The sequence below is a fragment of the Cordyceps militaris genome, assembly GCF_000225605.1.
Source record: "Cordyceps militaris CM01 unplaced genomic scaffold CCM_S00002, whole genome shotgun sequence".
Lineage (NCBI taxonomy): Eukaryota > Fungi > Ascomycota > Sordariomycetes > Hypocreales > Cordycipitaceae > Cordyceps > Cordyceps militaris.
In genome coordinates, this window is record NW_006271970.1 from 2,860,655 (window position 1) to 2,872,681 (window position 12,027).

General features: G+C 53.5%; 2 protein-coding genes across 2 annotated transcripts; one reads left to right on the forward strand and one right to left on the reverse strand.

The window, feature by feature from the left end:
* Positions 1-507: 507 nt before the first annotated feature.
* On the forward strand, positions 508-2,728 carry CCM_02824 (uncharacterized protein; the record flags this gene model as incomplete). The annotated part of the gene is made up of 6 exons (XM_006667976.1): positions 508-591; positions 715-918; positions 974-1,127; positions 1,185-1,297; positions 1,350-1,687; positions 1,738-2,728. 6 exons carry the CDS (start codon positions 508-510, stop codon positions 2,726-2,728), a joined length of 1,884 nt encoding a protein of 627 aa, XP_006668039.1.
* Positions 2,729-3,466: 738 nt separating this feature from the next.
* Positions 3,467-5,432, reverse strand: CCM_02825 (amino-acid permease inda1; the record flags this gene model as incomplete). The annotated part of the gene is made up of 3 exons (XM_006667977.1): positions 3,467-4,848; positions 4,966-5,023; positions 5,148-5,432. 3 exons carry the CDS (start codon positions 5,430-5,432, stop codon positions 3,467-3,469), a joined length of 1,725 nt encoding a protein of 574 aa, XP_006668040.1.
* Positions 5,433-12,027: the final 6,595 nt, after the last annotated feature.

The window sequence follows — 12,027 nt, forward strand, 5'->3', positions numbered from 1 at the left end:
GCAGTGGCTCTCCGGAGATGGTATGGAGTAGGTGGCTGTCAACTTAAGGAGAACTCTCTTTGAACAGCAATGGCTTTTGGCGGGAGGCAGCATCGGGTGGAATGTGTCTGCATACGTTACGCCAGTGTTGTATACGGGCCGTAATATCGTAATAGAACAATAAAGAAATGAACACCCTCTAATTACCCGAGATGATAGCAGGAAGGTAGGGAAATGACACAGTGCGAAATCATTGGCTTGGTGCAGAGATTACGTGCCAGGCAAAAACAGTGCATGTGTACGCTAGACACTGTACGGTGATGAATTGAAGACGTTGCCCCATATAGGCAATCTTGCAGCGCTACTTTACGGGCGATGCAGGAAAATTGGCATGCCGCGTCCGTAGATTCGATTAAAGCAGCGCTGAATCTAGCCTGATTGGCGCAATCAATCGAACACCGTCTGTAGTCTGTAGCCATCGCACATCTGTCACGAGCTGCTCGAAACTGCGCGTCAACTAAACGTTTCATGGAGGCGTCACCGCTCACTCGGCAGCCTCAGCCGGAGGTTTTTACTCCTAAGATCAGCCAGCTGTACGACGAGGTTTTTCAGGTAAGCCGCTGTATGCGCCCTCAAGCCGCACGGCTGCTAATTGTTCCTGGCTCAAATAGGTTCGGATCGCTACTAAAGACCCGGCTACGTTTACCACGCGACTGACCTCGAACCGTGTTACAGCATGCTGAAGAGGGACGACAATCAAAGGGCTTCTGGAGGGAGTTCTTCCTCTTGAAGCCAGACCTCGCCATCTTGCGGAAGCTACTGCAGGACACCCCCCCCGCGCATATGTTGCTTTTGGAGGGGCAGTCGCAGGAGCTCTTCAGCGAGGCCATTGACGCCCTCAAATCTGGCCGTAGCAGCGCGCCACGAAATGCCCTGGATGTGAGTCGACTGATGAGATGCAGAACCCCATGGCAACCCTAACAACTCTCCCCAGACCTTGAAGGTGTTTTTGTCCTGTGTCCTGACGAAACGATATGCTCACCCGAGCTCGGCAATCATCGCGCTACTAGCTGGGCTGGACCGCATCGATACCGTCTTCACAGATTTTGTCGGCACCCTAGACGTCGCAATTCGGATGGGAGACGACTGTATGTATCTTTCTTGGAACCGCCTGCAACGATACCCGAGTGCTCATTGCAGGACAGTGGAACAACGACACAAGGCGATCGGTGTATTGCTGGCCATTACAGCTGGGGCATACCAAACGACGTTGCTTACCTATATGATACAAAGGGACTTGTTTCCCGCTGTAATCAAGGTTAAACATGCAATCACCCCACCTGCCACACACGCGGCTGATGCATTGCTAGTTCATCCAGGATGCCCAATCGCCAGCCATGGTCTTGGAGCCTCTTATCCTGCTAAGCCTGCTGGCCAACTACAACAAGTTCGAGTTCCAGAACCCTTATCAATTACGATTGAACGACTTTATCAACGAAGGCGCCATGACGACCATTGTTACCTGCATTGGCAAGGCTTCCCAGGTGATTCGCGCTGATTATATTGACATCCAGGATGATTTGCCGGAAGGCTGGACATTTTCCACCGCACTTGGATTGCTGGGACTTGGTGCTATTGCACCAGGTACGAAACAAGAAAAGAAGCCGATATACGACGCTGCGACCGCCAAACAAATGTTCACAAAACTGTGAGTATCATCTGCCCACTCCAACGAGGACTCTAATGACCCCGGCCTAGCCCAAAGGAACGGGCGGCGATGCTGCTAGCTGCATACGACTTCAGCCATGCGAACAAGTTGTTCTGCACTAGCTTTGTTACGGCCTCTAGCGACAAGGGAACTGAACGGCCCATGGCGGCATATTTATCCCTCACATCCTACCTCCTCCAACATGCGCACCTGTCACATCGCTCTACTTACTATGCGCATTTGAACCTAATGGTATTCCGTCTTCTGATAGAAGACCAATCCATCTGTAAGATACTGTGCAGCGATGAGTACAATATGGCCGTCCGCCTCTGCCGGCATAGGCCACCGTTCTTACCCCTCGTCAAAGGTGAACGAGTGCTGGTATGCTCGCTTCTCGACACGATGATTGATGGCATCAATCACAATCTCAGAAAAAGACTCGATGTATCTTTATACACTCTCTGTCTGGGCATTTTACTGCGGGTCATTTCGTATGTGTCGCGGTCGCGAACTCGGCTACAATACCATTGGGCGGAATTTTTCAGATCTCTGCTTTCGTTACTGCGTTTCCTTACTACGTACACGGCGGACTTGCAGGACTTGCCTCATATGGATACCCTTGTTGATCATGTGGTCAACTTGCTCGCGCTGTCGCTCTCGGCCGGCGAAGCGTTTCTTCCCACCCCTGCCGCATACGACGATCTTTTCTACAAAATCGTGGAAAGTGGCGAAATTTTGGGCAAGTTTAAACAAAACTATGGACTGGGAAAGCGGGTTGGCAGCTCGATTGACACACTCATCAATGTCAGCACGCATTACAACCAGCTCCTTACCGAAGGCGGTGGAAAAAAGAAGCCGAACAATCTGACGACGACGCAAGTGACTGGTGTTATCAAACAAGGTTATGAAACTTTGAGTATTCAAGCAAAGGAGGGTCTTGATTCGTGGGATAGGTATAGAGAAGCTGATGATCGCATTTTGCTCAAAAACATGACTAGAACGGCAGTCGCTGATGTTTGCGAGCTGGTGGACGCAGAGTAATCTTCAAGGGTATATACAATGTAATGCAATCACGGAGAAACCCGGTATTAATTAGCCACTTTACTGCCAAAACTCGCATTCGGTAAGGTGATTGTTGAGACTATTCGCTCTATCCACGTGCCGAGGGCCGCCGTGTCGGATGTGAATGTTCAAGTCCGGCGTATTCCCATGCAGTCTCACTTCGGGGCCCAGACAAGAGCTTGTTAATTTCCTCGACAGGACCCGCGTCGTTTGACATTTGACATGAAGGGCGCGCAGATGGCTTGGTGACTGACGTTAATATAGCGGGCCTGGCTGGTATCAGTTAGGCAGGGTAGGCAATAGTCGCCCGTTGGCCCACAGCGCCGCCAAAGAAGTCCATCCTGTCACCCCAAAAGCCAGCCGCCACCCACATCTGTCGACTGAGTTTCTCTTGCATACCGAAGCTCTTCTCTTACCAGAATTCTCTCACAAATCAACATGCCTTTCGCAAGTCAGCAAGCAATGGTTGTCATGGCAGTCACGGCGAACAGCAATGATAAACGGAGCAAAGGATTGGATGTAGGTGAAAACGCGCCTCCTTCCATTGTTATAAAGTGGTATCAAGTTTAAAGGGTGTACAGCTAATATGATCAATATATAGGACACTCAAAGTAGAAAAAGACGCAACACTCTGGACATGGTCTACACGCCGAGACACCAATGACGCGAACGCAATCGAGAACTCAACATGTGCCACATGCGAAACTGCAACGAGGCTTAGAAAAAGGCATGAAGGACACGTCTCCAAGCAGGGTATGCAGCAACCTGTGCCCGGAAAGCGTTGATCTCTTCCCAGTCAAGCTCACGGCGCCCGGTGTCGACATCCATTTGGGCAATGGAGAGCCAGCCAGTACGCTTCCACAGGAAACCGCAGGCCCAGAAGAAGAGAACGACAGGAAGCGCAAGGTATTGCTTGAAGAAGCCCTCGACAGTGCCCATACCAGACTGACCAGGAGGGGCGACGATGGCAGTATAGAACTGGGCCATGAGGACGATGAGAATCAAGAAGAGGCCGAGCCATGAGCCAGCAACGCCACCAGCAGCCTTGAAGGGAATCTCATCCAGAGTGTGGCCGTGGTACTTCCAAGCGGCACGGAATCGAATATGGGCAAGGCAGATGGAGCCCCAGGTGAATAGAGCGGCGAGGCCAGAAAGAGCGAGCAGCCAGTCAAAGACAACAGGACCAGAAGAAGCCAAGCTAATAAAAGCAAGGAATCCAAAAGCAATGATGACGAGAACCGAGAAGAGCGGACGACCGGACCTGTCGATATAGCTGAAAATTTTAGGGGCGTATCCCTGCTGAGCAAGAGCCGTGAGCGTGCGAGAGCCACCGTAAACGCCAGAAACACCAATCGAAAGGACGGACACCAGAATCACGACGTTCATGAAATGGTCAAATCCCTTAAGGCCGGCATACTTTCCAACAAGAACAAAAGGTGAAGCCTTGGCATCAGCATAGGCGGAGCTGGACAAGAGCGCATCGTCATTCGAGTTGATCAAAAGGCCGACGAAGAAGAGACCAAGGATATAGAAGAGGGTGATTCGCCAGAAGACCTGCTTGATAGCGCCGGGAAGAGCACGGACGGGGTTGTGAGATTCCGCAGCGGCCAGACCAACCAACTCAGTGCCAGAGAAGGCAAAGGCAGCAGTGACGAAGACAGAGCAAAAGCCTTTGAAGCCGTTCTTAAAAGCACCCGGGTTATACCAAAGCTTGGCTCCCTGATACTCGCTGTATGCGCCGCTGCTTGGGCCACCACCAAGAACAAGGACGAGGGCAATGATCATGAAGACAACGGTGGCTCCGAGCTTGAAGATGGAAGACCAGAACTCTTCCTCAGCATACCCAAGAGCGCCGAAGACGTTGATGATGATGATCAAGACGAGGAAGACGACGATCCAGACAGCAAGCGAAGTATTTTCGTCCCAGTACTGGATGGTGATACCGCAGACTGTTAATTCGAGGGGTAATACGACGGCCCACTGGAAGACGTAATTCCACCCCATTGCGAAACCCCAGGAAGGATCGATGAAGCGGGTCGAGTAGGTATAGAAACCACCAGAGACGGGATACATTACGGCGAGCTCACCCAGAGCATAGACTACACGGGAAAAAGTGGTCAGCCATCGTTGAGAAGGGCACGAGGGAGCAAGCCAGGGTCCAGGACAGCTCTAGCACAAGCACAAGCACGAGCTCGACGCGATGGGTGACAACTTACCGACGTTGAACATCATGACACCAATGATGAGGAAATCGATGAGAACACTACCGGGGCCCTGGTGATGGGATGCACGTCAGCGATTTTGGCCTCATTTCGGGGGACCCAGTCGGGACGCTGCGGTGCACACCCGTTGCGGAAGCGCACGAAGTGATACGGCCGCAGTGTCGCAAGATACTTACACCCTTGTACAGAGCACCGCCGGAACCGACGAAAAAACCAGCACCGATGGAGCCACCGATGGCAATCATATGCAGGTGGCGCGCCTTCATCGGTCTCTCCAGTTCTACAATGCCCTCGCCATAATGCTTCGGCTTGAAAGAGTCAATGGTGAGGCCAGTGCGAGTGAGGAAGCTCTCTTGAGAGTACGAATCGCCAGTCTCCTTGGGAAGGACCTGGGACGTGCCTTCGTATTCGGGGACAGCCTCGCCCTTTTCAGTGGCGATGATGCCGTCTTTGCCAGACATGATGGGCGCGCTCTGTTGCTTTCAAAGAGTGAAAGGGCAACCGAAGGGAGGGACGGAAGAAGACGGAGGGAGGGGAAGGAGGGAGCAACGGAAAATGAGGATGGATAAAGAGAGTCTGGAAAGGAAGAACGACAGTCCAAGGTTGGGGGGAAGAAGCGCCTCTTAAACGGAGGTGCCGCACGGAAAGCTGGAGGCTTTGGTTGGGAGGGTAGGACAACGCTGCAATGAATGCATGCATAAGGAAGCTGCCCTTCCAGAGGTCTGTCATACTGCTCTGCTCCCGAGTCGGCTCGTGAGCTAACGAGTCCAGACTGGGGCACCTGGAAACGGTGGCGTGAAAGCCAAGAGGCCAGACAATCAGACTCGGCAGGGGACTTTGGAGGCGCGCATGGGGAAATGGGGAGGGGAAAGGGGGGGTGTGCGAGGCGGAAGGGGGGGTATGGATCAAATTTGGAGGCTAACTACTGACTTTCTGAGGGCAGGCAAAGGCAAATCGAAACCGAAGACGGCTGGCTCAATCACAGACAAGCAAGCGTTACGAATTACGGATTACTCTCGCGACAATCGGTGGTGTGGACACGCCAACAGTCTTTGCGCCCCATTACGTTTCTATTGTTGGGCGGAATAGGAAGAGTGCTGGATTTGTGCAGAGTGTGCAGAGGCTAGGCAGGCTGTGGTGTTTTGCGCCAACTCGAGGGACGGACGAAGAAAGGCTTCGGGCTTCGAGAAGGTCTTGGGCAGTGTCCCGATAGTTAGACCAGAGCGGACGGGGCCAACAGTATCAGGACCGCTTGGTACGGATACTTGACGCACTGGGTCCGTCCTCTGGTCAGTTCGCCCTGCGCGATAACTAGCGAGCCAATGCGAGATAACAAAGGCCACACCGATTCGACAAGAGCAGCCGCACCGGATTGTCTCAAAGAGCATCCATCGCAGAAAAACCCGAGACATAGTGCATCGAACTCAAGTTGAACCGCGAAGCTGGCTGTTCCATCGTCAACAGTCAACAGCGTCGTCGCCTGGGCAGCGAGAGCCACAAGCCTCTGGATTGATTTTGCATCTGGGCGCTGCAGATCTTGGACCACAGGGAGCTACTAAAGTTGGTCCACGAGGTACTGAACCCCCCACCCCCGTTTCCCGCCTTTGTTGCTCGTTCATCAAAGATACCAGTGGGCTGGGGCCTGGGGCCTGGGGCAGCGAAGCAGCCTCGCCACCAACTCCAGAGCTGAGATTTGGCGTTGCCAGGCGAGGCGGGAATTTGTTCATCGTCGCAGTTGTGTGGGCTGTTTTCGTCCCCTTCGCCCCGTTGCAAGCGCAAGCGTCTCTGCCTGAGGACAACTAACTACATAGTGCTGCGATGGCGCGCATTGCGCCTGTGTTTCCAGCTCGCCTCGCCTTGCTGGGCATCTCACTACATAGCGACCGGAACCGATGGTGCCTCCACTGAAGGCCATCTCGCAAGGGCTGGAACCTAGTTACCCGCGGCGCACAGATTACGCCAGTCCGGACGATAGACCCCAAAACGGAATCGTGACTTGGAGGCGCGTCAGCAGGAAAACGCCATTCACCATGCGCACCCCCGGAGTGCTATTTTCCGCTGTCCAGGGCGCTACACGAATCCGGGGAGCAGCCCCCTTCCTTTACCAGCCAGCTGGAAGGTAGGCTGGTAACTATTAGTGCATTACCCGTTGTGCACTGGTAACGACGTGTTGCTTTTTTATGGACGACAGTTGGGCAGCCTGACTTTGCGCCAAAATAGGGAGGCAGAAGGGGTTTCCGCTCGTGGTCAGACCATTCTCCAAGAGAGGCGATTGTGCTTGCGCCAGAGTCCTCCAGGGCGGGCGCGACCATTGTCTATTTCCAGGCTTGTTGGTATATCTGCGGGGAACGGCGTTGCCGGGGACGCCCAATTGAAAATGAAGCAGCGAGGGGTTGTCGGGCCTTCTAAGTTGTCGATAGCGCATTGTTGACGCCTCATTTGGGTGCCCACTCCGGAGTATGTGTGTTGGGGGCTTTATCAACCCCCCATTCTTCTGAACCCCGCACATCTCTTTGAGTTGCGAAATGAGGGGGCAGCAGGCGAAGACTAATCATCGCGATCCAATTTGTTCCAGTACCAACCACTCTGAGCCGAAGTCTTTCCAGGGCGTTTGCCCCCAGAGTCGACACTCAAGAAATCCGCCGCTGCTGTACATTGAGGGCAGATCAACATGAAAGCATCGAGTTGGACGAAATGATGGTCGACTGATTAGGTTTTCACAAGGGTGTGAGGCGCAGCCCCGGACAGCGTTCTATGCAGCCTTCCAACTGCCTTCTGCAAGTCGCCACCTTCCTCTTTGTGGTGTGAGCTGCAAGCCTAAATCCTCCAGACAGGCTCTATCTGCGCCACTTCTTGGGCACGTTCTCACATGTTGCAACCACCACAAGACAGGTGCAAAATCAAGCATGGGCACCTGGATTTGTGGGATGTGTACCCAGCAGACGCCCTGCCGCCCGCCCGTGGTGTTAACTTATAAAGGACTTCCTAACTAAACCTTGTTCCCAAGCCTAACCGCTAGCTAGCCTCTAGGCGACTTGGCAGCAACACCAGACCAGCAGCCATGGCTAGGAAGGGCTTGCAGGCAACGTGCCAACTGGCCAGAACCGACGGAAAAGACTTGGTACAGACAAACGCCCCTCGCTTTACTCCGGGTGGTCCAAAAGTAGCAAGCCACCACGAGCTGCTGCAAGATGTGATCTCGGCGATGCTGAACAGTGAGAGGAGCGCTGCTTCACAACAACTCGTACGGATACTGTGCTTATCATCACGACCCGTACGTCGGTCGATTGTTAGAAAGCACTGCGGAGTCGGACAGGCTTGGCCGCTTATCAGCCAAGGCCATTCACATGTCGGAATTGAAAGGGGAAACAAGACTGGTGTCTCCAGAAGCCAAGAGTCAAATTCCGCCAAGTTGCCACCGACAATACAGAACACACTCCTCTCTGCCATTCGGAAAAGACCCGCCATACTATCAAGAATATGCCTTTGTCGGCGGTCATTGACGAAATGCCAATGCAAAGCTGAACTGCTACAGGCCTCCGCAGGAGTGGGTTAGAGATAGCAATGTGACGCTCTGGCCAGCGATTGTAAGCTACGAAACCGGGTCGTGCGTGCCGTTGGAGCTATTTTGTCAGGCATGGCGGCGGATATAGTCAGAGGCATGGCCCCGTGATGCCATGCAGGATAAGGACGGGGTTCCGTGGCGCCGGGCTTTGCAATGCAACCTGGCCGTGCCTGGAGCTCACTGAGAGGCGCATGGCACCGTGTAAAACGCGGCGAAATGCCGTCCGGCCGCAAAGATGCGCTACTCGGTACGCCAATCGAGGCCCTGAGCGTAATAAGAATAGTCGCGCATTCTTGTCATGATTGAATCGCGGGAGGCCGACGCAGAATCGGGTTGCGTAACACCATCAACGGCTCAACCCTTTTGGCTGGCTACAAACCATGATCCATTCAATTGTACGTAATACATTGAAAACGAGGCTTCGGGGACTAGCCTGTCTCATAAATTACCCATGGCGTGGGCTGGATTGGCGAGGGTGGGAGAACGGCTAGATCAGCACAATGCCCAGCCGTTTTGGGCAATGCTAAAGTTGGTTATTAACCCTGCTCAACATGTGGCGACTGGGCAGAACAAGTACTGGAAGCCGGGGAAAGAAGCCTATTTTCTTCTCCAACCGTTTACTCTGTGTTTATAGTTTCTAGCGCGGCTTCGGCAATACTCTGCTATGCAAATGCGCGCCCCTCGACGACCAATGGCCGCAAGCAGCTGCAGTAGGGAGTCTTGGATCTGGCCTGGATAACTTCCGACAGGGGAGCAGCGCCATCGAACGTACTAACTAACACAGCGCTAAAACTGGCGGTACAAGAACTACGCACAGTTACACGGCGATAAAACTTTCCGCGAGTGCCTCTCTCGATGCCGAGTTTGTGTGCCATGGCTGTATCCCCATCCCCAAGGATGCAGTGACGGCGAACAGCAAAGCGTCTCTACATGACTATTCGAAAGACGTGAGAAATAATACGATTGACCAGAGTGGTCCGGTTCAACCCACTGGGAAGACTGGGGAAACCCACCGCCCAAAAAACGGACAAGACACACATGGCTCTCATCGTCAGAGCCATCCACTTCCCCCCCGTATCCACCAGCGATCTCTGCGGGCCTTTGTTGGTGGCGATGGAGCGGTCAAGTTTGCGGGCTCAATACCAGTAGACTGGACCACTTCCCCAGAATCTCATGCAAGTTTGAGAGGGCGCGTACGAGTCACCATGACGTCCATTCCCGAAGATGAGGCTATACAGACAGAACGAGCGCACTTTCGGAATGCAACATGGGCAAAATAGAAACAGGTGGACACTGGGTGGGCTTATTCTAGAAGGGCCAGCCACCTTTTCCTTCCTTCTCACGCCATGGCTTCTGGAACGCCCGAGTTACACGTAAGATGGGCTTCCAAAACGCCGCCACCTGCAGCTAACATGTCTGCATCAACCTGATCCCTGGGTGGCTTCTTTTTATTCTCAAGCCCATCTGCAAAAAAAGTGGCCGGACGAATTACATCACTAGATATGAACGCCCGCCAAGCAGAGCACCACTAGGGGCGCTCGGGAGGGGCACTCAAGGCCGGCGCAATCCCTTTCCTGCCAAAGCAGCCAAGCCTCTCTCACCATCCAGCTTTCTGCTGGCATGACGGAGGAGGACGCAAGGAAGGTGTGTGTGTGTGTGTGTGTGTGTGTATGTGTCTTTGAGCCGTGATTGGAAGCATACTGCCCCTCCCCCCCCGCCTCTTGGACCACTGGGCATCACAACGCGCGTGACAGATGGTGTTGACAACGTTGGTGCGTCTGCCAAGAGAGTCTGTGGCTTCGGAGCTACGCAACAGGATATGTTCTTTGCCTCCGGGGATTGCCCTGTAGCTATCCGCATGCTCATAGCCCGTGCCGACGACTACTCCGTCGCTGGTCACCGCTGCCTGGGGCTGGTCTAGTCTCTCTTGACAACCTCGAACTCTGGCCGAGATTGCGTTTACTAACTTATTGGAACGGCCACTAATGCATGCAGCCTGGCAGGACGCTGCCCTTTACGGCTGCAGTAGGGTCTACCAGTCCATTTTCACTGTACTACCAGTAGGAATACACACGGAGGGTATACCGTCGCAGCAGGCCAAGACTTTGCAATTAGACGCCGCATGGTTGCATTTGCAAGGCTTTTGCTCATATTGCAACTTTCCTGCGACGTTCCGTCCCCTGCGCCACGAGAACAATGGGCTATAACCAGTAATAGCACCCCTACCCCTGGTTATGAGCGAATTTGATCATCCATTTCATTTGGAACTTTTGCTTATTTTAGATGCACGCCCTCTCCCATGACAGGGATCTCGTAATTTTCAATCTGACTTTTTAGCGAAGGCAGGGTGCGGACCGCGTTCGCCATCGTCTCGACAGGGAAAGGCGCCCACGGCTTGGAATAAGAGCATGGTCCATTTTTTCGCTACAGAAGCTGGCGATCCTTACTGTATAGAACAAATGCCCTGATCTTGGTATATGGAGTAGCGCTCATTTGTCTACACGCCATGTGGTACATAGTTGGCCAGCCCAGAAAAGCGGCGGCGGCGGCGGCGTCGGCATGAACGCTCGGTCAGGATCGGGTTTATTTCATCGCAACAAGAGGCGCGGAAGCCAATTCCGTCTTGGAACGATATTGGAAAAGACGGGGGAGTAATTTGTACCAAGGCTGGCAAGGCAAGAGAAGGCGCGCGCGCCACGTTTTGCCCTGAGTCGTGTTGCCGCTACTCAGCTGAAAACAGGCCTGAGGCGGTTTTCTGATCTGCCCAATGGTCGTCGAATGGGCATTTTGAGGCTGGAACAAGAGAGGAACGAGCCCAAGATTGATTTTCCGCGCGTTTTCGACTAGTGAGGGATAGTATAGAAGGCGCATGGAAGCTGTGGATGCGCCTGTCATCTGAATGACTGGCCTCGTCGTTGGATGATACGAGGACAGAGACGTGGAATTGGTATTGAGTGCGGTTCTCGACATGTGGCCGGGTGTGAAACTTGACCGTTTGATCCTCGGTTGGCCAAGTGAGAGAGGTACGAGTCAGCGACTCGAGGCAAACACGAAAGCTGGACGGATATCGGCAGATGGTGCTTTGAACATGACTGCATCAGCCTCTTGTTTCTGTTGCTTGGGGGGGGTCCTGGCCTAGGGAAGTTGACAAACGAGTCAATCCATTACGTATCTTGTCGAAAGAAGGCAGGCATCTCGAGGTGGTCAAAGATGTTCCTGAAGGGGGGCCGTGACAAGACGACCTCTTCCCGTTGCCGTTCTTGGACCGGGGCACTATGGCGATGAAATGCGCGCACAGAGCATCTTTCCCGCTCTTCGGCTGCGGCACCAGACAAGAGTGCCAGAGCCGAAACTCTCTTGCGCCGAGAGTCTGTTCTTCGCGGCTGCGGACCGTGTGCGGGAAGAAGCAGAGTGGCGGCAAGTCTCGTCCTCGACTCCAAGATGCTCCCACTCGTGCTCATGGCTACTACACAGTAGTTTTTGGAGGACAT